General features: G+C 38.4%; 3 protein-coding genes across 3 annotated transcripts in view; 1 reads left to right on the top strand and 2 right to left on the bottom strand.

Annotated features, from left to right (window-relative positions):
• Window positions 1–19,005: 19,005 nt before the first annotated feature.
• LOC134857212 (alpha-mannosidase 2C1-like) lies at window positions 19,006–23,392 on the bottom strand. Its single transcript, XM_063873585.1, has 4 exons — window positions 22,723–23,392; window positions 21,672–22,304; window positions 21,100–21,361; window positions 19,006–20,840 (listed from the first exon to the last, which is right to left on the bottom strand). The coding sequence occupies exons 1-4, from the start codon at window positions 23,354–23,356 to the stop codon at window positions 19,325–19,327; spliced, it is 3,045 nt and encodes a 1,014-aa protein (XP_063729655.1). The 5' UTR covers window positions 23,357–23,392; the 3' UTR covers window positions 19,006–19,324.
• Window positions 20,956–27,590, top strand: part of LOC134857213 (rab proteins geranylgeranyltransferase component A 1-like) — a 79,824-nt gene continuing 73,189 nt past the window's right edge. Inside the window, exon 1 of the mRNA XM_063873587.1 lies at window positions 20,956–20,965. The gene's annotated coding sequence lies outside the window, so the exon portion shown is untranslated. The remainder of the gene's footprint in view (window positions 20,966–27,590) is intronic.
• LOC134854395 (POU domain, class 2, transcription factor 3S-like) lies at window positions 24,738–27,463 on the bottom strand. The gene is made up of 4 exons (XM_063870630.1): window positions 27,230–27,463; window positions 26,534–27,025; window positions 25,314–25,601; window positions 24,738–25,221 (listed from the first exon to the last, which is right to left on the bottom strand). The coding sequence occupies exons 1-4, from the start codon at window positions 27,450–27,452 to the stop codon at window positions 24,794–24,796; spliced, it is 1,431 nt and encodes a 476-aa protein (XP_063726700.1). The 5' UTR covers window positions 27,453–27,463; the 3' UTR covers window positions 24,738–24,793.

Below are 27,590 nucleotides of genomic sequence, written 5' to 3'. Positions count from 1 at the left end.
GGAAAACTGTCCTATTGGTACAATTACTTCGCTGATGCCCGTGCATATGAAAGGGCGAACAGAAAAAAACCATCGTGGCGGCTGCAATTGCAATTTTCCGCCGAGTCTTTCCGCCTAGTCTTCTGCGAGCTGGATGAGCGGGTGACCAACGACAACAGCACCTGGCGTCATGTGGTTGATGCCCAGCTCACCGAACTCCGAAATTCTTTCGGAAAAATCAAAAAATTCACAGAATCAATGCACGCAGATGCTCTCCTCCGCGAACTATACATCAAATTTGTCCATTGGTTCATAAAAAACCTCCTTTAATTGTCTTACTCAGTGCTTACTTTCCTCACTCTTTACTTTACTTTCTTATCTTTCTTTTGTTTACATTATTAATTTGTTAAATGTTGTATTTGTTAAATGTTTGTTGTTATTGTTTTGTTAATGTAATTTGTTTTGTAAATGCGAATTAATTCATGTCTTTTCTGTTCTGTTCTGTTCTGTGCATTTTCATTATATTTGAATTATTAAAACTTTCACATTTTATTATTCACATTTTATTATTAAAACTTATTATTAAAAAATCTTTGGTCTAACAAATGGGACATCCTACATGAAATTCTCTTGTTTGAGTTGAGTTTGCAGGGTAAGCTCAAATAAACATGCATCGTCTTCCTCCGTCGCTTGTTGTGATTCTTGAATCGCCCATGTTAATTGATTTAATACGTTTTTTTGGTTTTAAGTTCAGTAAAAACCCGTTTCTTCCCGCCCTGATATTTTTCTATGGTTTCAGGCCGCAAAAGGCAAATTGACGAGGTGGAAACAGCAGCAGCAGCCTCTCATCATCAACTTCCATCATCAGCAACTTCCACTCTCTCAGCAACACAACAATCATCAATCGATCACAACAAGAACAAGCAGCAGGCCCGGAAACTGGCAACGGACCTCAAAAAACTTTCTAAACCATCACATAGTAAGTACTGTTTATTTGATGTTTTGCTATGATTTTGAATTGGCTCCCTGGTGGAATTCAAGAATATTCCGGGTGCTGAAATACCTTTTTTTTAAAACAAAATATCATGCATTTTCTTCGAAACTTAATCATTTGACAAACCCGCTTCAATGTCGTAATGTTGTGTTTAAAATATATATCGTTTCAGTCACCCTCGACTTTGTGAACGACCTCGCTGATTGTGTCGATGGCTTCAGCGTAGGCGCCATCTGTCTCGTCGCGCAGGAAGTGGGAAAACTGTCCTATTGGTACAATTACTTCGCTGATGCCCGTGCATATGAAAGGGCGAACAGAAAAAAAAACCATCGTGGCGGCTGCAATTGCAATTTTCCGCCGAGTCTTTCCGCCTAGTCTTCTGCGAGCTGGATGAGCGGGTGACCAACGACAACAGCACCTGGCGTCATGTGGTTGATGCCCAGCTCACCGAACTCCGAAATTCTTTCGGAAAAATCAAAAAATTCACAGAATCAATGCACGCAGATGCTCTCCTCCGCGAACTATACATCAAATTTGTCCATTGGTTCATAAAAAACCTCCTTTAATTGTCTTACTCAGTGCTTACTTTCCTCACTCTTTACTTTACTTTCTTATCTTTCTTTTTTTTACATTATTAATTTGTTAAATGTTGTATTTGTTAAATGTTTGTTGTTATTGTTTTGTTAATGTAATTTGTTTTGTAAATGCGAATTATTTCATGTCTTTTCTGTTCTGTTCTGTTCTGTGCATTTTCATTATATTTGAATTATTAAAATTTCACATTTTATTATTCACATTTTATTATTAAAACTTATTATTAAAAAATCTTTGGTCTAACAAATGGGACATCCTACATGAAATTCTCTTGTTTGAGTTGAGTTTGCAGGGTAAGCTCAAATAAACATGCATCGTCTTCCTCCGTCGCTTGTTGTGATTCTTGAATCGCCCATGTTAATTGATTTAATACGTTTTTTTGGTTTTAAGTTCAGTAAAAACCCGTTTCTTCCCGCCCTGATATTTTTCTATGGTTTCAGGCCGCAAAAGGCAAATTGACGAGGTGGAAACAGCAGCAGCAGCCTCTCATCATCAACTTCCATCATCAGCAACTTCCACTCTCTCAGCAACACAACAATCATCAATCGATCACAACAAGAACAAGCAGCAGGCCCGGAAACTGGCAACGGACCTCAAAAAACTTTCTAAACCATCACATAGTAAGTACTGTTTATTTGATGTTTTGCTATGATTTTGAATTGGCTCCCTGGTGGAATTCAAGAATATTCCGGGTGCTGAAATACCTTTTTTTTAAAACAAAATATCATGCATTTTCTTCGAAACTTAATCATTTGACAAACCCGCTTCAATGTCGTAATGTTGTGTTTAAAATATATATCGTTTCAGTCACCCTCGACTTTGTGAACGACCTCGCTGATTGTGTCGATGGCTTCAGCGTAGGCGCCATCTGTCTCGTCGCGCAGGAAATGGGAAAACTGTCCTATTGGTACAATTACTTCGCTGATGCCCGTGCATATGAAAGGGCGAACAGAAAAAAACCATCGTGGCGGCTGCAATTGCAATTTTCCGCCGAGTCTTTCCGCCTAGTCTTCTGCGAGCTGGATGAGCGGGTGACCAACGACAACAGCACCTGTCGTCATGTGGTTGATGCCCAGCTCACCGAACTCCGAAATTCTTTCGGAAAAATCAAAAAATTCACAGAATCAATGCACGCAGATGCTCTCCTCCGCGAACTATACATCAAATTTGTCCATTGGTTCATAAAAAACCTCCTTTAATTGTCTTACTCAGTGCTTACTTTCCTCACTCTTTACTTTACTTTCTTATCTTTCTTTTGTTTACATTATTAATTTGTTAAATGTTGTATTTGTTAAATGTTTGTTGTTATTGTTTTGTTAATGTAATTTGTTTTGTAAATGCGAATTAATTCATGTCTTTTCTGTTCTGTTCTGTTCTGTGCATTTTCATTCTATTTGAATTATTAAAACTTTCACATTTTATTATTCACATTTTATTATTGAAACTTATTATTAAAAAATCTTTGGTCTAACAAATGGGACATCCTACATGAAATTCTCTTGTTTGAGTTGAGTTTGCAGGGTAAGCTCAAATAAACATGCATCGTCTTCCTCCGTCGCTTGTTGTGATTCTTGAATCGCCCATGTTAATTGATTTAATACGTTTTTTTGGTTTTAAGTTCAGTAAAAACCCGTTTCTTCCCGCCCTGATATTTTTCTATGGTTTCAGGCCGCAAAAGGCAAATTGACGAGGTGGAAACAGCAGCAGCAGCCTCTCATCATCAACTTCCATCATCAGCAACTTCCACTCTCTCAGCAACACAACAATCATCAATCGATCACAACAAGAACAAGCAGCAGGCCCGGAAACTGGCAACGGACCTCAAAAAACTTTCTAAACCATCACATAGTAAGTACTGTTTATTTGATGTTTTGCTATGATTTTGAATTGGCTCCCTGGTGGAATTCAAGAATATTCCGGGTGCTGAAATACCTTTTTTTTAAAACAAAATATCATGCATTTTCTTCGAAACTTAATCATTTGACAAACCCGCTTCAATGTCGTAATGTTGTGTTTAAAATATATATCGTTTCAGTCACCCTCGACTTTGTGAACGACCTCGCTGATTGTGTCGATGGCTTCAGCGTAGGCGCCATCTGTCTCGTCGCGCAGGAAGTGGGAAAACTGTCCTATTGGTACAATTACTTCGCTGATGCCCGTGCATATGAAAGGGCGAACAGAAAAAAAACCATCGTGGCGGCTGCAATTGCAATTTTCCGCCGAGTCTTTCCGCCTAGTCTTCTGCGAGCTGGATGAGCGGGTGACCAACGACAACAGCACCTGGCGTCATGTGGTTGATGCCCAGCTCACCGAACTCCGAAATTCTTTCGGAAAAATCAAAAAATTCACAGAATCAATGCACGCAGATGCTCTCCTCCGCGAACTATAAATCAAATTTGTCCATTGGTTCATAAAAAACCTCCTTTAATTGTCTTACTCAGTGCTTACTTTCCTCACTCTTTACTTTACTTTCTTGTCTTTCTTTTGTTTACATTATTAATTTGTTAAATGTTGTATTTGTTAAATGTTTGCTGTTATTGTTTTGTTAATGTAATTTGTTTTGTAAATGCGAATTAATTCATGTCTTTTCTGTTCTGTTCTGTGCATTTTCATTATATTTGAATTATTAAAACTTTCACATTTTATTATTCACATTTTATTATTAAAACTTATTATTAAAAAATCTTTGGTCTAACAAATGGGACATCCTACATGAAATTCTCTTGTTTGAGTTGAGTTTGCAGGGTAAGCTCAAATAAACATGCATCGTCTTCCTCCGTCGCTTGTTGTGATTCTTGAATCGCCCATGTTAATTGATTTAATACGTTTTTTTGGTTTTAAGTTCAGTAAAAACCCGTTTCTTCCCGCCCTGATATTTTTCTATGGTTTCAGGCCGCAAAAGGCAAATTGACGAGGTGGAAACAGCAGCAGCAGCCTCTCATCATCAACTTCCATCATCAGCAACTTCCACTCTCTCAGCAACACAACAATCATCAATCGATCACAACAAGAACAAGCAGCAGGCCCGGAAACTGGCAACGGACCTCAAAAAACTTTCTAAACCATCACATAGTAAGTACTGTTTATTTGATGTTTTGCTATGATTTTGAATTGGCTCCCTGGTGGAATTCAAGAATATTCCGGGTGCTGAAATACCTTTTTTTTGAAACAAAATATGCATTTTCTTCGAAACTTAATCATTTGACAAACCCGCTTCAATGTCGTAATGTTGTGTTTAAAATATATATCGTTTCAGTCACCCTCGACTTTGTGAACGACCTCGCTGATTGTGTCGATGGCTTCAGCATAGGCGCCATTTGTCTCGTCGCGCAGGAAGTGGGAAAACTGTCCTATTGGTACAATTACTTCGCTGATGTCCGTGCATATGAAAGGGCGAACAGAAAAAAAACCATCGTGGCGGCTGCAATTGCAATTTTCCGCCTAGTCTTCTGCGAGCTGGATGAGCGGGTGACCAACGACAACAGCAACTGGCGTCATGTGGTTGATGCCCAGCTCACCGAACTCCGAAATTCTTTCGGAAAAATCAAAAAATTCACAGAATCAATGCACGCAGATGCTCTCCTCCGCGAACTATACATCAAATTTGTCCATTGGTTCATAAAAAACCTCCTTTAATTGTCTTAATCAGTGCTTACTTTCCTCACTCTTTACTTTACTTTCTTATCTTTCTTTTGTTTACATTAATAATTTGTTAAATGTTGTATTTGTTAAATGTTTGTTGTTATTGTTTTGTTAATGTAATTTGTTTTGTAAATGCGAATTAATTCATGTCTTTTCTGTTCTGTTCTGTTCTGTGCATTTTCATTATATTTGAATTATTAAAACTTTCACATTTTATTATTCACATTTTATTATTAAAACTTATTATTAAAAAATCTTTGGTCTAACAAATGGGACATCCTACATGAAATTCTCTTGTTTGAGTTGAGTTTGCAGGGTAAGCTCAAATATACATGCATCGTCTTCCTCCGTCGCTTGTTGTGATTCTTGAATCGCCCATGTTAATTGATTTAATACGTTTTTTTGGTTTTAAGTTCAGTAAAAACCCGTTTCTTCCCGCCCTGATATTTTTCTATGGTTTCAGGCCGCAAAAGGCAAATTGACGAGGTGGAAACAGCAGCAGCAGCCTCTCATCGTCAACTTCCGTCATCAGCAACTTCCACTCTCTCAGCAACACAACAATCATCAATCGATCACAACAAGAACAAGCAGCAGGCCCGGAAACTGGCAACGGACCTCAAAAAACTTTCTAAACCATCACATAGTAAGTAATGTTTATTTGATGTTTTGCTATGATTTTGAATTGGCTCCCTGGTGGAATTCAAGAATATTCCGGGTGCTGAAATACCTTTTTTTAAAAACAAAATATCATGCATTTTCTTCGAAACTTAATCATTTGACAAACCCGCTTCAATGTCGTAATGTTGTGTTTAAAATATATATCGTTTCAGTCACCCTCGACTTTGTGAACGACCTCGCTGATTGTGTCGATGGCTTCAGCGTAGGCGCCATCTGTCTCGTCGCGCAGGAAGTGGGAAAACTGTCCTATTGGTACAATTACTTCGCTGATGCCCGTGCATATGAAAGGGCGAACAGAAAAACCATCGTGGCGGCTGCAATTGCAATTTTCCGCCGAGTCTTTCCGCCTAGTCTTCTGCGAGCTGGATGAGCGGGTGACCAACGACAACAGCACCTGGCGTCATGTGGTTGATGCCCAGCTCACCGAACTCCGAAATTCTTTCGGAAAAATCAAAAAATTCACAGAATCAATGCACGCAGATGCTCTCCTCCGCGAACTATAAATCAAATTTGTCCATTGGTTCATAAAAAACCTCCTTTAATTGTCTTACTCAGTGCTTACTTTCCTCACTCTTTACTTTACTTTCTTATCTTTCTTTTGTTTACATTATTAATTTGTTAAATGTTGTATTTGTTAAATGTTTGTTGTTATTGTTTTGTTAATGTAATTTGTTTTGTAAATGCGCATTAATTCATGTCTTTTCTGTTCTGTTCTGTTCTGTGCATTTTCATTATATTTGAATTATTAAAACTTTCACATTTTATTATTCACATTTTATTATTAAAACTTATTATTAAAAAATCTTTGGTCTAACAAATGGGACATCCTACATGAAATTCTCTTGTTTGAGTTGAGTTTGCAGGGTAAGCTCAAATAAACATGCATCGTCTTCCTCCGTCGCTTGTTGTGATTCTTGAATCGCCCATGTTAATTGATTTAATACGTTTTTTTGGTTTTAAGTTCAGTAAAAACCCGTTTCTTCCCGCCCTGATATTTTTCTATGGTTTCAGGCCGCAAAAGGCAAATTGACGAGGTGGAAACAGCAGCAGCAGCCTCTCATCATCAACTTCCATCATCAGCAACTTCCACTCTCTCAGCAACACAACAATCATCAATCGATCACAACAAGAACAAGCAGCAGGCCCGGAAACTGGCAACGGACCTCAAAAAACTTTCTAAACCATCACATAGTAAGTACTGTTTATTTGATATTTTGCTATGATTTTGAATTGGCTCCCTGGTGGAATTCAAGAATATTCCGGGTGCTGAAATACCTTTTTTTTGAAACAAAATATGCATTTTCTTCGAAACTTAATCATTTGACAAACCCGCTTCAATGTCGTAATGTTGTGTTTAAAATATATATCGTTTCAGTCACCCTCGACTTTGTGAACGACCTCGCTGATTGTGTCGATGGCTTCAGCATAGGCGCCATCTGTCTCGTCGCGCAGGAAGTGGGAAAACTGTCCTATTGGTACAATTACTTCGCTGATGCCCGTGCATATGAAAGGGCGAACAGAAAAAAAACCATCGTGGCGGCTGCAATTGCAATTTTCCGCCGAGTCTTTCCGCCTAGTCTTCTGCGAGCTGGATGAGCGGGTGACCAACGACAACAGCAACTGGCGTCATGTGGTTGATGCCCAGCTCACCGAACTCCGAAATTCTTTCGGAAAAATCAAAAAATTCACAGAATCAATGCACGCAGATGCTCTCCTCCGCGAACTATACATCAAATTTGTCCATTGGTTCATAAAAAACCTCCTTTAATTGTCTTAATCAGTGCTTACTTTCCTCACTCTTAACTTTACTTTCTTATCTTTCTTTTGTTTACATTAATAATTTGTTAAATGTTGTATTTGTTAAATGTTTGTTGTTATTGTTTTGTTAATGTAATTTGTTTTGTAAATGCGAATTAATTCATGTCTTTTCTGTTCTGTTCTGTTCTGTGCATTTTCATTATATTTGAATTATTAAAACTTTCACATTTTATTATTCACATTTTATTATTAAAACTTATTATTAAAAAATCTTTGGTCTAACAAATGGGACATCCTACATGAAATTCTCTTGTTTGAGATGAAGTTAAACTTTTCACAGAGATCCTTTTGTTCTACGTCATGAATGTGTACAAGAAGTGTTTTCGAATTTTCAGTGAAACACGGGTGCCCCCTGGGCTGTGTTTTTAGACTAATTGTTCAAAAAAGTTGCTGCATTGTTGCTCATCATCATCATTGTCAGTGGCTATACTGATTCACCTGATGTTTATTTGCCACATAGAATGATTGTCAGTGGCTATATCGATTCACCTGATGTTTATTTGCCACATAGAATGATTTTCAGTGGCTATATCGATTCACCTGATGTTTATTTGCCACATAGAATGATTTTCAATGGCTATATCGATTCACCTGATGTTTATTTGCCACATAGAATGATTTTCAATGGCTATATCGATTCACCTGATGTTTATTTGCCACATAGAATGATTTTCAATGGCTATATCGCTTCACCTGATGTTTATTTGCCACATAGAATGATTGTCAGTGGCTATACTGATTCACCTGATGTTTATTTGCCACATAGAATGATTGTCAGTGACTATATCGATTCACCTGATGTTTATTTGCCACATAGAATGATTTTCAGTGGCTATATCGATTCACCTGATGTTTATTTGCCACATAGAATGATTTTCAATGGCTATATCGATTCACCTGATGTTTATTTGCCACATAGAATGATTTTCAGTGGCTATATCGATTCACCTGATGTTTATTTGCCACATAGAATGATTTTCAATGGCTATATCGATTCACCTGATGTTTATTTGCCACATAGAATGATTGTCAGTGGCTATACTGATTCACCTGATGTTTATTTGCCACATAGAATGATTGTCAGTGGCTATATCGATTCACCTGATGTTTATTTGCCACATAGAATGATTTTCAATGGCTATATCGATTCACCTGATGTTTATTTGCCACATAGAAGGATTGTCAGTGGCTATACTGATTCACCTGATGTTTATTTGCCACATAGAATGATTGTCAGTGGCTATATCGATTCACCTGATGTTTATTTGCCACATAGAATGATTTTCAATGGCTATATCGATTCACCTGATGTTTATTTGCCACATAGAATGATTTTCAATGGCTATATCGATTCACCTGATGTTTATTTGCCACATAGAATGATTTTCAATGGCTATATCGATTCACCTGATGTTTATTTGCCACATAGAATGATTGTCAGTGGCTATACTGATTCACCTGATGTTTATTTGCCACATAGAATGATTGTCAGTGGCTATATCGATTCACCTGATGTTTATTTGCCACATAGAATGATTTTCAGTGGCTATATCGATTCACCTGATGTTTATTTGCCACATAGAATGATTGTCAGTGGCTATATCGATTCACCTGATGTTTATTTGCCACATAGAATAATTTTCAGTGGCTATATCGATTCACCTGATGTTTATTTGCCACATAGAATGATTTTCAATGGCTATATCGATTCACCTGATGTTTATTTGCCACATAGAATGATTTTCAATGGCTATATCGATTCACCTGATGTTTATTTGCCACATAGAATGATTTTCAATGGCTATATCGATTCACCTGATGTTTATTTGCCACATAGAATGATTGTCAGTGGCTATACTGATTCACCTGATGTTTATTTGCCACATAGAATGTTTGTCAGTGGCTATATCGATTCACCTGATGTTTATTTGCCACATAGAATGATTTTCAGTGGCTATATCGATTCACCTGATGTTTATTTGCCACATAGAATGATTGTCAGTGGCTATACTGATTCACCTGATGTTTATTTGCCACATAGAATGATTGTCAGTGGCTATATCGATTCACCTGATGTTTATTTGCCACATAGAATGATTTTCAATGGCTATATCGATTCACCTGATGTTTATTTGCCACATAGAATGATTTTCAATGGCTATATCGATTCACCTGATGTTTATTTGCCACATAGAATGATTTTCAATGGCTATATCGATTCACCTGATGTTTATTTGCCACATAGAATGATTGTCAGTGGTTATACTGATTCACCTGATGTTTATTTGCCACATAGAATGATTGTCAGTGGCTATATCGATTCACCTGATGTTTATTTGCCACATAGAATGATTTTCAGTGGCTATATCGATTCACCTGATGTTTATTTGCCACATAGAATGATTTTCAATGGCTATATCGATTCACCTGATGTTTATTTGCCACATAGAATGATTTTCAGTGGCTATATCGATTCACCTGATGTTTATTTGCCACATAGAATGATTTTCAATTGCTATATCGATTCACCTGATGTTTATTTGCCACATAGAATGATTTTCAATGGCTATATCGATTCACCTGATGTTTATTTGCCACATAGAATGATTTTCAATGGCTATATCGATTCACCTGATGTTTATTTGCCACATAGAATGATTGTCAGTGGCTATACTGATTCACCTGATGTTTATTTGCCACATAGAATGATTTTCAATGGCTATATCGATTCACCTGATGTTTATTTGCCACATAGAATGATTTTCAATGGCTATATCGATTCACCTGATGTTTATTTGCCACATAGAATGATTTTCAATGGCTATATCGATTCACCTGATGTTTATTTGCCACATCGAATGATTTTCAATGGCTATATCGATTCACCTGATGTTTATTTGCCACATAGAATGCTTGTCAGTGGCTATACTGATTCACCTGATGTTTATTTGCCACATAGAATGATTGTCAGTGGCTATATCGATTCAGCTGATGTTTATTTGCCACATAGAATGATTTTCAATGGCTATATCGATTCACCTGATGTTTATTTGCCACATAGAATGATTTTCAGTGGCTATATCGATTCACCTGATGTTTATTTGCCACATAGAATGATTTTCAATGGCTATATCGATTCACCTGATGTTTATTTGCCACATAGAATGATTTTCAGTGGCTATATCGATTCACCTGATGTTTATTTGCCACATAGAATGATTTTCAATGGCTATATCGATTCACCTGATGTTTATTTGCCACATAGAATGATTTTCAATGGCTATATCGATTCACCTGATGTTTATTTGCCACATAGAATGATTTTCAATGGCTATATCGATTCACCTGATGTTTATTTGCCACATAGAATGATTGTCAGTGGCTATACTGATTCACCTGATGTTTATTTGCCACATAGAATGATTTTCAATGGCTATATCGATTCACCTGATGTTTATTTGCCACATAGAATGATTTTCAATGGCTATATCGATTCACCTGATGTTTATTTGCCACATAGAATGATTTTCAATGGCTATATCGATTCACCTGAAGTTTATTTGCCACATAGAATGATTTTCAATGGCTATATCGATTCACCTGATGTTTATTTGCCACATAGAATGATTGTCAGTGTCTATATCGATTCAGCTGATGTTTATTTGCCACATAGAATGATTTTCAATGGCTATATCGATTCACCTGATGTTTATTTGCCACATAGAATGATTGTCAGTGGCTATACTGATTCACCTGATGTTTATTTGCCACATAGAATGATTTTCAATGGCTATATCGATTCACCTGAAGTTTATTTGCCACATAGAATGATTGTCAGTGGCTATACTGATTCACCTGATGTTTATTTGCCACATAGAATGATTGTCAGTGTCTATATCGATTCAGCTGATGTTTATTTGCCACATAGAATGATTTTCAATGGCTATATCGATTCACCTGATGTTTATTTGCCACATAGAATGATTGTCAGTGGCTATACTGATTCACCTGATGTTTATTTGCCACATAGAATGATTTTCAATGGCTATATCGATTCACCCGATGTTTATTTGCCACATAGAATGATTTTCAATGGCTATATCGATTCACCTGATGTTTATTTGCCACATAGAATGATTTTCAATGGCTATATCGATTCACCTGATGTTTATTTGCTACAATGAATGATCTTCAGCGGCCACACCGATTCACCTGATGTATATTTGCCACAATGAATAATCTTCAGCGGCCATACCGATTCACCTGATGTATATTTGCCACAATGAATGATCTTCAGCGGCCATACCGATTCACCTGATGTATATTTGCCACAATGAATGATCTTCAGCGGCCATACCGATTCACCTGATGTATATCTGCCACAATGAATGATCTTCAGCGGCCATACCGATTCACCTGATGTATATTTGCCACAATAAATGATCTTCAGCGGCCATACCGATTCACCTGATGTATATTTGCCACAATGAATAATCTTCAGCGGCCATACCGATTCACCTGATGTATATTTGCCACAATGAAAGATCTTCAGCGGCCATACCGATTCACCTGATGTATATTTGCCACAATGAATGATCTTCAGCGGCCATACCGATTCACCTCATGTATATTTGCCACAATGAATGATCTTCAGCGGCCATACCGATTCACCTGATGTATATTTGCCACCTGATGTATATTTGCCACAATGAATGATCTTCAGCGGCCATTACCGATTCGCCTGATGTATATTTGCCACAATGAATGATCTTCAGCGGCCATACCGATTCACCTGATGTATATTTGCCACAATAAATGATCTTCAGCGGCCATACCGATTCACCTGATGTATATTTGCCACAATGAATAATCTTTAGCGGCCATACCGATTCACCTGTTCCTATTTCGCATGTCTTAGGTGAAAGTTTTAGACCTGATTTTCGGATGCATTCAAAAATTTTCTTTGGTGTAGGGATTAGTTCCTGATAACTATTCACCGCACTTCCTATATCATCCATGAATTGGGTACACAGATCAGCTGCTAGGCATGGATCGAGGTAGTGACGGATGAACGAACTGAATCCCGTGACAGATTTACTTAGACCTTGGGCTAGGCATTTATAGGCGTACGTCCGCGACCCGAAGTCAAATGCCAAAAGTTGGACCGAAAGGTCATCTGCCATTTGCACACAATGGTACGCTTGAGAGCAGTCCAATTTGGTAAACAAACTCTTTCCGGCAAAGTGGTTTGATGCATCGATCATGTTTGATATTAGAAAGTTGCTGTTTATATAGTCAGTTTTGATTGAGTGATTGATGCGCCGGAGGTCAATCAACATCCGCAATTTTCCAGATGGCTTTCTATGAGCAAACAACGGACTACTGTATTTGGTGTTGTTATAAGTCCAAAGTTGTGCATCAGAGCTAGTTCAACCGTAAGTTCATTCCTTAATTGGATGGGCGTGGGTGGTCCTTGAGTGTGCAGTGGGCGTTGATGTTCAGGTGTCAACTTGATCTTTAGATCGGAATTATAACCCACATCAAATGTGTGTTTGGCAAAGATATCCGCATATTCGATCAGCAAATGTTCTACTTCTGACCTTTGGTCATTTGTCAACACAGAATTCTCCCACTGAAAGTTAGTCAAACAGGTCATCCGGTCTTGAATGTTATCATTTGGTTCAATTTTCTCAAGACCTTGAAAGTAAAGGATTTGATCATAAATTTCCCTTTGAATACTTGGGAGTGATTCCGGGTTAGGGCACGTTTTCGGCGTCGGGAACCAAAATTTTTCGTATTCGGGTGGTGGTTTTTGTTCTGATCCTAGTGACGGGCTGGTTCTTTGCAAAATTTCGTTAATTCCGAGTTCGACATTCTCCGGCTGGTTCATTTTTGCTAAGGCCATAGTTTGCGGATCGATCTGTATTAGATTTTCGTATTCTGTTAGCGTGAGTATCGAAAATTTTCCGATTTCGGTTTTAAAAGGCAACGTTAAGTTGTGTTCCGTCATATTAAATGCTGTGACGTAAACGGTATTGTGTCTGTTAACTTCATTTATTGATGAGGTTACTGCTAATTCGCACTTTTCTTCGATTTCTTGTGATGGGACTACGATTCCCGTCGTTTCTTCCATGTCAGTCGGCACATCTTGAAATTGGCATTCGATTATGATAGTTGATGAGGTGCAATCATTTGTTTCTTAGTGAGAACAAGAAGGAATTTTTTCACTCGGTTAGTGCGTCTAGGTGCATTGACGGGTTTAATTTCGTTGATTTGGAGTGTCAAATCTAGGAAGTGAAGTAGATTGTATTTAGAGCAGACGTGTATATGGCGTTTTTTAAAGAAAGGGTTTCCCAGGATCGTTGAATTAGCTGAATTCAGCACTAGGAACGTTTCCGTAAAGTTCATATCTGCGATATGAAACTCAATAGTTACCTCAGTTTCGATTGACACCAGTTGGCCTCCTGCCATTCGCACTTGCTTGAGGCTTGATTTTGCCGTTTTACAGGGTGCGAATAGTGTTTTTTCATTTTTAATTTCATCGAATGTATGTTTCGAAATAACGTTTGCACATGCTCCTGTGTCAATCAGTACTCTTCTTTGAAGGCTTGGCGCGAATCTTATTTTCATATAAGTTAGCACTGTTTCTTCGGTTGGGATGACTGCGTACAGATCAATACTTTCATTGTCTTGTACGTCTTGAGTATTTAATTTGCGTGATTTTCGCGATTTTTGTGATTTAGATGATTTTACTGAGACTTTGTGGCTGAATTAGTTTTTTGGTTCCATTTGGAACGGGAAATTTTGTTGCTGCTGTCCCTGTTGCTGGGTTTGTGCCAACATTGACTTATGCTATGGCCAAACTTCCCGCAGTGATCACAGAACTTTGCTCCAGTGCGAACTGCTGCTGTATTGGGATTTTGGGCGTGCACCTGCTGCATCATTGGTTGTGCAACTTGTTGGGCAAACTGGGCGTTCTGTTGTGGTGGCGTAGCTATCGCTTGTTGCTGTTGAATTTGTTGACCCTGAGGGTACATCTGGTTCGAATAAATCTGGGCGTTCTGTTGTGTTTTGGGATAGTTCTGGTTTTGTTGGAAATAGGGGTTCGATTGCATTCCAGGGATCTGTTGGTGGAACTGGAACATTCGTGGGAAGTACTGCATATTTTGAAACCCGGAGAAACCTGGGTTTCCGTATCCTCCATCATTTCTCTGCTGTCCATTTTTTTTTCCTTTACCAAATCTACCTCTTCTTTGATTGTATCCTTGTTGCCCATTTCCATTCCCTTGGTTAGGGCCAGGCGTATTTCCCTGATTTGAGCCATTTCCATTTCCTTGGCTCTGTGCATTGTTTCGTTGATTTTGTTGTTGTTGGGCTTGGTTATTATTCCCACCAGTGTTTTGGCTATTCAGTTGAGGGCTCTGATGTGCGTTTCCGTTGCCATCTTGTGGTCGTGACTGGATCATTTTTCTTAGATCCGATAGCTCACTACGGACTTCATTGAGTTGTTTCTCAATCTGTTCCTGAGCTGTTGTTAGTTTTGACAACGCACTAATTAGGTTGCGAGAAACTGTATCTCCTATTTCGTTGAAGCTATCTTCTGGGTAGTCTTCATTACGCCAAACGTCTCTAATTGTAATTTGTTTGCGTGCCAGGTTGCAAAGCTCTTGTACTGTTGTCGCAGCTGGTTGTTCCATCATCTTCGAACGAAGCCAGTTGGGCATGCGTTTGATAAAAAAACGTTTGATCTGATTGTTCCTATGATCATTTTCTGCGTCAAGTCGTTCTTGACGTTGCGCCGTCTCTCCATGGAAGCGCGCTGCGTCTGCATCGGCTGCAGCGCCTACTAGTGCCGCATCGAGTGGGGCAACGGCAGGTAGATCAGGTGTCGGGTAGGCTCGTTGTGCCTTCTTTGTGAGGTTTACCAGGTAATTCTCTGGTGAGTCTCGCTTGATATCAAACTTTGATTGTTCAAGTTTTAGAACGTGGACCTCTTGCAATTGAGGGTTGCAAAAATGGTCGCGTAGTGCTGCTAGACTAAGAGGCACGTCGGCTCTTGTTAGCGCTGGCAGTGTCTGATAGAATCGCAACGCACTATCTCGCAGGTGCAATTGTGGAAAATTCGCTTGCTGAGCATTTGCGATTCCCGCAACTCCCACATATCCTTGGAAGAGCTGTTCGAATTGGGCGAAATCTTCGGTATCGCTTCCGGAAATAATCAATGCCCAGTGGGTACTTAAATTGTAAGGACGTAATTAACGTCTCTGAGAAAATTTATAGATGGCTCGTACTATGATTAGTTACGAGTAGGAGTTAATTAGCTCTCGTTTCTATATTTTAAACTTTCTACTTTTTAAGTTAACTTTCCTTGCGGCTTTAATATTATTCCACTATATTTTTTGATGTTTGGTTAGACTTTAAGCACTGGATAGGTTTTCAAGCGGTTCTCATGGATGATTTCAAATGACTGGTTTCAAATGAGCACTCATCAATTTTAATTTAAGCACCGAGAATTCTAAGTTTTAACTGTTTTTGTACACTGTATCACTTTCCTGAAGAAGTGTAGTAGTTGTCATCAACACAAAACAGTTAAAGTTTCCTTTTGCCCCTTGCTGTCGTCTCTCACTGGCTGTAGTCAGTTTCGGTTTTTGCCCCGCTTTTCTGCTGTTTGAGCCAGTTACTGCCGTGATCTTGTTTCACCTTGTGGCGTTTGGAAGTCGTCTGGTGTTGGATGTCGTCTTGTTTTCACTCTCACTTTGCAATCAGCTTCAGCTTGTCTTGAAAGGTTGCTAAGATCATCCCACTCATAGTCGCCATGCTATCTACCGTTACTGGCTATTGTCGTTTGGTCGTTGATTGAGGAATGACTATGTTTTGTATTCTTGAGTGATGAAGTATCTAGGTTGGATGTGCGGTCTAGGCTAGTGAATCTTCAACTCAGGGATGCGCTTTGTGATGTCAGTTTCAACCTTCTAAGGAACTGGCTTTCTGTTCAATTAAAAGTGAGTATTACTAATTGAATTGTCTCTTTTTGGCGAGCTCCTGATTATAATGGCTCTCTCAATATTACTGAACTAATCATCAGTTTATTGTTTACATTAAACTAATATAATTTAACACTTTCACATTGACATTTGGAATAGCAATTGAATATTTAATATGCTCCAACTATGGTAATTAGTTAAGAATGACTAATGTAGGCGAGTAGCACTGGTAATTAGTTAAGAATGACTAACATAGGCGAGTAGCACTATGTTACATCAATCATTTCAGCATTTTGAAATGAAATTGCGAAAAACTATGAGCTGCAATCATAAAAACAAAATAGTTTTTAGTTTTGTGGTTTCTTTTAATTTTTTCATGCAGAACTTTATAAATGCAGGCAAAGTGTGAAACAAATTCTTGATTTGAAAAACTTGGCAAGATTTGCTTTTTTTTCACAAAGTGACAAAAGACAGAAAACCAATTTTTCAAATACTCAAAAATGGACCTTTTTAGAGGACATTCGAGGAATTGTGCTACACAGCGGCACGGGCAACCAAAAAGTCCGAACCTGACTACCGATCAAAAAGACGGGCGGGATAACGATGAAGGAAATACCGTCTTGCGATCTTTTTGTTATTTTCGGTGTACCCGGTCAATTGGACGTGATTTTGTTATTTAGCACAACCGCATCCGAGTCGAAGACCACCCTGCGCTTCTCCAGTTTGATACGACCAGTATGCGAAGTTGCAATTGTCAACCTTCAGGTGCAATCCTTTCTGGGCGACAACATTGTTGTTTCTATTTCTTATCCATTAGTTCCCGTAGTCATTCCTTTGGATCCTCGCGCAGCGCTGCCCCCAGCAATCTGGAGAAGCCGCATTATGGCTACTTCAACTTCAACCCGCACAGCCTGCGTCTGATTTCCTGTGCAACACTTGATTCGGTTTGCTCTGGAACTTTTTGTGATTCGCATACTGGAACCAGCTCATGTGCATGTCTGCTATCGGACTCGCACAAATATTGGTGTCTCCGGCTAACGATGACATGCGATGAGTTTCAGGAAATGGCTCAGGAAGTCGTAGACTTCGTTTCAACCCAGACAACGACAGACTTCGTAGCCCACGAAACGATGATTGTAACGTTGAGCCATCCGTGTCTGAACGAACTAAACATCAAAGATAGAGTAAGCTTTAGAATTTGAGAAATTTCAGTTTGTTTTAAATTTTTGTTTCCAGCCTAAAGATTTTTGACACAACAAAAAATGTTTAAGCGAGAAAAATTCGGTCTTACGAGAAAAAGCTTTTAAGATTGAACTCTAGGTTCAACTATTTGTCTTTTCTTCTAGGTTGAAGAAATTGTTGAAAATGTCAACAGAAATGCAAGGATGGTTTATTTCAAAAGATTTATTTCAACAATCAGAGACGAAGCGATTTCTCTAAAAATGCCCCTTACCAAAATGGTCAATTAGGAAATAACCAAAACAGAATTTTTGAACAATTCAAATCATCCAAATTCTAATCGAAGTAATTATGGCATCCGCTATTACAACAAGTATAAGAGAATCCCATTGTCGAAGAGATAAAGCACAAACCGCATTCCATTTTAGTCACCAAAGATCTGATACTTTTGCTGAGCACCAAAATTGAACAAATACGAGAAACTGAGCAAGTTGCTGAACAACGCTAAGACCAAGAAAATTGGCAATCAAATAGTGATATTAGAGTTCGACAATTTAACCAAGAAGATTATAATAATCGTAACAAGTAGATACATTAACAGATCTCGCTCACCCCATTTCAGGCCTTATCAAACCCAATTCTAAAAAAGGAATTTAGTATAGGATGAACTCAGTTAATGCGATTCGATCACCGACTTCTTTCAATTAAAATATTAAAAGCTCCGAAACCGAGTGAGGACAGCAATCCCAAATCAATGATTTACCTCAATTTGTATCATTTTGCAACAGGAGACTAACTCAACCAAGTTACAGATGGATGCAATCACGATACAGATGTATGCAAAATACTCATCAAATCACAAACGGTGGATTACGGGAGAAGGAATAACTAACTTTTTAAAGTGGACTCTTGCCATCTATTCATAGTATATCCATTTTGCTATTCCAGCTGTTGAACTTAAATCCAAAAAAGAAGTCATTGCAAATGGCTCACTAAGCAAAAATAAGAATGCGCCTATGTAACCAACATTTTTGCTGTTCAGCGCAAATAAGGTCTGTACTCATGACCTTCAGATCTTCATGACCTTCAACACCGGTTACCGCAAATCCTAGCAATCACTTATTTCTGAGACTTATTTTTGAGACTCACTTATTTTCAATGAGAATCCGCAGGTGGTTTTGCTCAATATGAGTACAGTCCACTATATCCTTTAACCACAATCAGATTGAAAATAACTATAATTAAAGGTGAGAACTTCAAGCGCATTCAATTAATTACTAAGAAAAACAAGATACGCTATAAGACCGAGCAATCATTCCTGTTCCTTTTACTAAACTACGACCATTTTCTCGCGGTAACATTATTGATAACGCCCTTTTACATTCAGCAGAATCTAATATTTAACAAGCTCGGGGAGCAGAATAGGTTGAAGATACATTTCAGTTTAGGTGATTACTTAAGCTATCAATAATATACAAATCAACTTGAATGGTTTCACATTTATTATCACTCCGCGCTCAGAAATATCAGCGAACTCGCTCAAGGGTCTCTCAAGAATATCACAAAGAGCATATTTTTTCATTCCCAGGAGTGACGAAAGAGCTACGTTGCATTGGGCAGAGGAGCCAAACTGTTCGGAAAGTTTCAACACGTATGCATTGGGCATCTCATACGCACATTGAAAACTCTCAATTCTAATCGCTTTCGACAACACTTTGATTAACGCTCCTTCACTTGTCACTTCAGTCATTTGTGGTGACAATTTCGGAATAGAAACAACAAAATCGTCCGTATTCAAGTTGAAATCATTAGCACATTTCTGGACATCAGCTGTTTGGAATGTTCCTACGTACGGCATTAAAGCATACTTTATTGAATGATTGCCCATATCACAATTATCATCGGGCGCCTTAGGGGCGCGTAGCAAAGAAAGAGCCAACTTTGAATCCAGGGCCCTGAAGCCATATTTAGCCGGGGTCAGAACAGCACAGCCGTATCCATATTGCTGCATGGCTGCCCATTTATGACCACAAACTTCAAACTTCGCTGTATCTTGCGAAGTGTTCATGTTGTTTGTTTGCTCAACGAAACCAATTTGAGATCCATAACTGCAATGCTGTGCTCTCAAATCAAATTCAAACTCAACTTTCAAGAGTTTATGCGCCTCTTGCCAATCAACACACAACTCGAAAACCAAGTAGGGCTCACATTTAGGCAGAGAAACTTTCATAGACATTTTAGAATTGTCACTGATTTTGAACTCGAAGACAAAACAGCCATTTTCTATTCTGTGAGAAACAGCTGAGATGTTCGCTCCAGTTTCGGAATGGTAATCCATAATATCCCAAGCGTCCCAAAACAGAGGCATGTCTGAGTCAATTTTGAACACGTTCAGGGGGGAACCTTCAGCTGCCAAATTCTGCTTAGTGCCACAAGCGCTGAGACTTTCGAGCGTTCCATCTGGCTTGAACACTGCTCTTAAATATTCGTTTTCAAGGCACAGGTTAACTTTAGGAACTACAACGTCCAACAGAGGATCCGAACGACGAGGTTCGACAGATTGAACATCAAAAGACCATTGTGATAAGTTCACTCGACATGAGATCACTTCGCTTGAGAACTGGAACTTGATTAGATTCTCGGCTCTTTTAAAATAATCGACAGCATCCCTCGCTACTTCTTCGATACAGCTTCCAGGCAAGACATCGTGGAACTGGTTACACAAAACTAACTCCCAAGCACTTTTCAAAGCACTTCTCATTTTGTCAATGTCCAGTTCTGGAGGCATTGAGTTCGAGTCCCTCTGTGATATGATTCTGAGAACTGCGACGTAGAACTCGGCGCAGCGCAACAAGTTTTCCATCCGATTGTTCAGACGTTTGATTTCGGACTGAGATGTGAAGGTGCCTTGATGCAGTTCGAAGTACAGCTCCCCCACCCATTTGCACAGGCTGGATCTGTTCTTGTCCAATCTAAAATAAAATATTGGAATCATTTGATGGATCAAGCACAGCAATTAAATTGATTTTTAAATAGATTCAACTTTATAAGAGTGAAGTATCACAGACGACAAATCAGTGCTACATGCTTATTAAATTAATGAATTTCCACCATACGTCAACACAAAATGAGCCGTTCTCGTTTGAGCTTTTCAGCATTTATGTTCCTACTTTTTCTCAATGTCACCTGAACCCTCTGCTACTAAAGAAAAAGTAAGAATTTAGTCCTGACCTCTCGAAGAACTGTGTTGGTGTGGTTGTGACACAAGACGGCACGGCCACTTTATGGTCAGTCTGCAGAGCATTGACTCTCACCAACATCTCCTCCGTGGGACCCCCTCCTCCGTCTCCAAACCCAAACAGCATCATCGCATCCTGAGATCTGCCTTTGTCTTTGAAGTTCTTCTCAGCAAACAGCAGTTCACTTGGATTCATACGAGCGCAGTAGTTGTCATTGGGTGGAAAATGAGTCAGTAGCTGAGATCCATCGAGGCCTGGAAAAAAATCATACATCTATTCGGTTTGAGGTTCTCAATTCTGCTGTCTCATCAAAACCTCAGAGCAAATCTAGTTGTTAAATTATACAGCTTAATTTTTTTTACAAGCGTGAGAATATCAACGATGTAGTTAGGTTATTTTTTAAAGGAAACGATTATGCAACCATGTCAAATGTGATTATCAATATAAAAATGCACATTTTAAATAAAAGTTACTAAAAACGCATCCATTAAAAAATCCTTGCAATTGTTCGGTGTATTACAAATCTTCGTGATTTTTGAAAAAAAAGTTGGCTTCAAGTCTCACCTTCCCAAATAAAGGAGTTGTGAGGAAAAGTATTGACCAGATTCCAGCTCAATTTCTGAGTCAGGAAGTACTTGATTCCACTCAAATTTGCTATTTGAGGCAGCAAAGCGGAGTATCCAAAAGTATCTGGCAGCCAGAAGATATCACTAAACTGCCCGAACTTTTCTTTAAAATACATCTGCCCATACAGGAACTGCTGACAAAATGACACGCAACTCGGCAGATTTCCGTCCATTTCAACCCAACATCCCCCTAAAGGGATAAATTGTCCTTTCTTTGCGAACTCCTGGATAGTTTGGAACAATTTAGGGTAGTCAGTTTCGACCCATTTGAACTGCTGCGCTTGTGAGCACACGAACTTGAAGTTCTCGTTTTTCTTCATTAGTTTGATTTGATTCACCCAACTCCGTGCACATTTTCGCTTCGTTTCGTCATATGGCCATAACCATGCCGTGTCGATATGACAATGACCAAACGCATCGATTGTTAAATGCTCGTCGGAATGCTTCGTCCCTGTTTGTGGTGGAAAGATTTTATTTACAATCGACAATGCATCTTGCAATGATTGCGCAGAGAAACCTTCTTTGTGGAGCAAATTGACCACGTGATTTGCAGTATACAGAGCGTTGCTTCCTAAACAGAAACATATTCCTAATTTCAGTGATTGAACCCTTCAATCTTAAAAACACTGGATTCGCTTAAAAATCAATGAACTCGTTTCTGAGTTAAATTAAATTAAACAAAAAATAAAATTGTTCATATTTCACCAAATTTCACAATTTACAAAAAACAGACGCTAATACAGAATCAAAGACGAAAGAAAACGGGATGCTAAAACCTACGGCGCTATCGCAAAACAATTTTTTTTTATCAATTAAAACAATTTATCTGTAAACGTTTGATTTTACAATGAGTTGAATTTTACTCGCCAGGAATTCATTATTTAAACTCAAGTTGTTGAACAAAGAGCACTGAATAATCTGCTCAAAATGTTTTCAGAAAGTTTGTAAGCTTCAATTATTCATAGGCTGAGACTTAAAAAGACACCCACCTGAAACAGTATTTTGTCCCATCTCCTTTGCCAAATCATGTATCATGTTCAATTTATGATACAAACTGTAGGCCAAGTCATTTCTCACAACTAATTTCACTTCACTGACAGTGAAGGTCTTCTCCAAATTGGTAGGCTGTATACAATGCTCCCCTGCTCCGAACATCCCATTACATGCCAGTTCCACGTAAAGAGTTCCTTGAAACCTCGGATCCTCGAAAGGAAAGAAAGTTCTCTCCTCTGAAAAAGACTGCAACGACACTCCATTGACATCATAAATTAACGCTTCACAGTCGCATTTCCAGACTAAGCCAATTGTGGAGAACTCCGCCAAGTTTACTTTCGAAGTTGAAGCAGGAAGATCAACTTCAAGTTTGAACCAAAACGTCGACCATGTGGGTCCAAATTTAGTACTTTTTACATCGACTTCTTCGAATTTTTTGAGATCAATATCCTTAAAAAGAGGTCTCCCAGTCTGATATTTGACACATGGAATGTTCTGAAACGTCTTCAGTTCTGTTTGCAGCTGTGAGGTGAGGTTGTATTTCTGGAAAAAACTGTCGGATAAAAACTTTTCCAGTCGTTCCAGGGTGGTCCTCCAGTTCTTGAAAGGAGGAGCTACTAATTCAGCCATCACTTAATGAATCACTTGCTGCTTAATTCAATTTCAAATCTAAAACAGCATTCAAAATTTCAAAAAAAAACAAGTTCCAGTAAGAAACGAAAATAGAAATGGTTACAAAACACTTCGTTTTCTGACAAATATGTAATTTTGAGAAAGGCGAAATTTTCCCTGGAAAAACATCAACTTCTGACTTCATTTCTTGATTTTGTTTTCTTGCTTGATATTTATTGGCTGCATTACCAGTACATACATATTCTCGTTTTTTAAATCCAAACTTTGTTAATAACTTTTGACAAACCACATTTTTTTTAAAAGAACGTCAATTTCGAATGTCGAAGTAAAAAGTATATGGCCTTAAAGCTCTTTGACTTTCAAAATCAATTTAAGATTGACACTTTTTAGATAAAATTAATTCAATTTGAGAAAATTGGATCAATAGTTAAACTTCTTATTCCGCTGTAAAATCTGAAAATTAAAATCCACTTCCGAACCGATCACGTGTTACGCAACCTTTTCACTACTGCTCCTCGATAGTGGAGTTTGCATTCCTTGTAAAAAGGAAATGAACTGAACTTAAAAATGAATCAAAAGCAAACCGCTATACATCAAATTTGAGCGTGAACAAAATTTAATACTTCACAATATTCACCGACTCTTAAAAACCTTTTTTTAACTAGCTTAAAAACCTTTTTTTAAAAACTAGATTAAAACCACTCAAATTTTTTCGTGTTATTTGTACTGACTGGATATCGGATAGATAGCGCATTCAAAATGAGAATCTGCAAGTACTGGTATTTGCCTTCCTTTAAGTAGATGAATTTGAAAGTAAACTTTTTTAAAAATCAAACCGCAAAAAAAGCAAATTTGGGAGAATTTTTTCTAAAAAAAAACATAGCCAACTGACAGTTGGAAAAAGTCATGAACGAATGGAAACAGAAAAAAAACGGACTTGTTTTTATAAAAACTTCAACTTTCGAATTTTAAAGAAAAAAAAATGCCTTTGAACGAACAATTTATGTGCAGTATTTTTTAAAATAAGATTACCCCAGTTTGAGGAAACAGAGTCAACAGATAAAGTTTTTATTTCGCTGGGACATCTGATAATCAAATTCCATTTTCGAAAAAAGAATTCGATCTCAATTTTTATGACCTTTACATTTTGCTGTTCGATAGAGGAGTTCGCCTTTCTTTTTACAAAAGAAATGAAGAGAACTTAAAAATAAGACAAGGTCAAACCGCAAAAAAAATCAAAACTGAGCGTGAAAAGAAAATCACCAAGAACTATATAAGAGTATTCACAATGTTCATAACTCTTAAACAAAAAAAAACAAACGACCGAAATAAGTGATAAATCACTTCGCTTATTTGCACTCAAGAAAACAAACGGAAATCGAATCTAGATTGCCGATGTATAAATTATTCGAATAAACTAGTTAAAACAAAAATTCAGTTTTGGGTAGATTGCGAAACTGGTCTGAACGCAGAGTTGTTTTGCTGCGGCGTCGAGAATGCCGACGACTCGGAAGGTTGTAGCACGTTATTATGTGAGCCTACAGTTGAGACTTCCGAGTTGTTTATTTGTGGCATAATAGGAGCTTCGGATTGGCTGAAATTTGGCATCGTTTGAAGTTCCGACGAATCAAAAGATGTTGGCATCATTGAATCGTCCAACGAAACTACTTCACGGTTGTCGAAAACATCCATGGATGGCCTTGAAGCGAAGGAAGCCCTTGGGGCGAACACTGAGTTCTGCAACTGCATCAGTCGCTTGTCTCGCTGGCGCCTGTTGCCAAACCAGATTCGGATTGTGTTGCGGTCCTGGTTTAAGGCTTCCGCTATTGCACAGCATTCTTCGTGGGTGGGATGAGGTTTATCTAAAACATGAATTACGGCACAAAGTTTTGACTTTCGAAACACCTGAGAACTAAATGCTTACTACCAGAGAATTACATGTTTAGTATCGTACCATTATAGAACTGCTCCAACGCCTTTTTCGTCTTCACATCAATGCAAGTACGTCGTTTCCTTCGTCGGTGTCCCAGATTGTCCTTCGAACTCTGGAATATTTCCAGCGTCTTCTGGTCTTCAAGGCTCAATCCATCTGTGTCTTGTTCCACTAAGGTCTTGTGTCGTTCTGCATCGTTGATCCACTTCTCCATGAATGGTTTAAGATTGACCATATTCTTGAAACTTAGATTCAGGGCCTCAAATCTCGAGACTGTTGTTTGGCTGAAGTCGCTCGAGTATATCTTGCCTGAAAGTATCCATGAAATCAGATTTATCATTGTGAACACGCGGTGTTTTTCACGCAAATCAGACTCAGATTTCAAAAAAAACGTCGGTGCCCCAGATATAGTGTGTCGGTCAAATATGGCCGACACACTATACTAAAAACCTATACTGAACACTACTAAAATTAAACAAAGAAATGTGCACTCCCTATGCAATGTGCCGTTTTCTCAAATTGGGTTAATTAAGAGTGGTGAACGAGAAGACTCTTATATAGGTTTTCCAGATTCTATTTTCAGGAAACTCAAAATATTGATGCACTTAATTATATATGCACTTTTTGAGAGCACATTTCTTTGTGCACATTTCATAGGGACCCCTTTGTGCACCTTTCAAAAGGAAAAAAATTTCATAGTATAGCACAACTATTGCGAAACCTTCAAAGAAAGCTCGGTTAAGTCATTACAGAACTTTTAGCGGTGTTTCGGAGTCGCAAACACTTCGTGACGAGAAAAATTAGTCTCGTTTTTTAATTTTTTTTCCAGATTCATTTTCAGCACAAGAGTACGTGCAGAACGCCGGATGAAACCATTTCAAATCAATAAAAATGTCAACTTTGTACGTGACTCTATACCATTTCCACTCCCTTCCTCAAAAACTGAAACAAAAGCAAAATGGGCAGAGGAAGGGAGTGGAAATAGTATAGTTTTTGTATACTTTAATGCGATGCGAACATTCTCTGCTACTCTTGTTTCATTAACGACTTCAATGATTGATATGAACTTTCTGTTATTTCTTCCAAAGAGCATAAATGCAGGAGACTAAATCGAAGCATGTCGTTTATAAATGTGGTTATCTTTAGTCCATTGTTCACTTTCTTTTTGATCTAAGACACCTGTTCCTATTGCTATAACTTTTCAACGTTTGTAGCATGAAACGTTCGGTTACTTAACCAACCTAAGGAGAGTCCGACGTCATTCTGCGTGTATCCCAGTCTAATCCTTCTCGTCCTGAAATCTTTCGCAAACGACTCTAACTCTTCTAGTTTACTTGATTCGTCGCTGGCTGGAATCGGGATCATATACTTTCTCGCTATCATATCGATGTCTTTTTCATTCAAACCGGCACTGCGCGTTTCCGCATTCGGGTTCTGGGTATCAATATCTGAATTAACTGGACAAGCAACACTAATTTGCGGATTCTTTAGTTTCAACGGACCCTTGCAAACAGGTGTGACTCTTGTAGGCGCTAGTATGAGCAGCTGTTGCATAGTTGAGGGTTCAATTGCCGGATACCCCATCGAAGGGTCGAAGTCGCCAGATTGTAGCACCACTATAGGGTTCACATTTAAGGGCTGCTGAGTATTCTCTGCCACATCTTGAAGTGTAGTTTCCAACTCAACCAGGCTTTTGACCGGAATTTCAATTTTCTGTTGCATTTGGTCGACATCTGGAACATTCAGTCCAGGATTATTTATCGCAAAGAAATCACTACTGGTGTCAAATTTAGGTGAGATAAAACCATTTTTCCTTACAAACTCACTTCTATGAGCAAAGACTGCTTTCAAAATCATACCTTGAAAATTAATGGTGCTGTGCATGTAAAAGTTTGGTCATTTCAATATGTAAAAAATAACCTTTAAAATTTTCTTACCTATAAAAGCTTCCTTCTCTTCGTGCTTCAGTTCTATTAACGCTCCAATTTTCCCATGCAAACTTCTAATTACAGCCTGTTGGGAAAATATCAACATATTTCTAGCCTCTTCGTCTGAGGAACTCACTTTTTCCTTGATAGTCGCCAGCAACCGAGGGACGATGTCTTTTGGGTCCGCGTCCACATTTTTGAAAATCTCCTCCTCGAGGTCAAATGTTTTCATCTCCTCAAACCATATCTGAAATTACCAAGTGACAGTGCAGAATTTTCTGCAATCGAATTGACTCGCAAGTCATGAAAATAAAATCAAGGAGAAAAGCAGCGTATTTGATTTTGTGATTTCGATTCAAAACAGACTTCC

Source organism: Symsagittifera roscoffensis, chromosome 1, assembly GCF_963678635.1.
Source record: "Symsagittifera roscoffensis chromosome 1, txSymRosc1.1, whole genome shotgun sequence".
Taxonomy (NCBI): Eukaryota; Metazoa; Xenacoelomorpha; order Acoela; family Convolutidae; genus Symsagittifera; species Symsagittifera roscoffensis.
The sequence above is the reverse complement of the archived record's forward strand: the minus strand, read 5'-3'. Positions and strand labels throughout refer to the sequence as shown.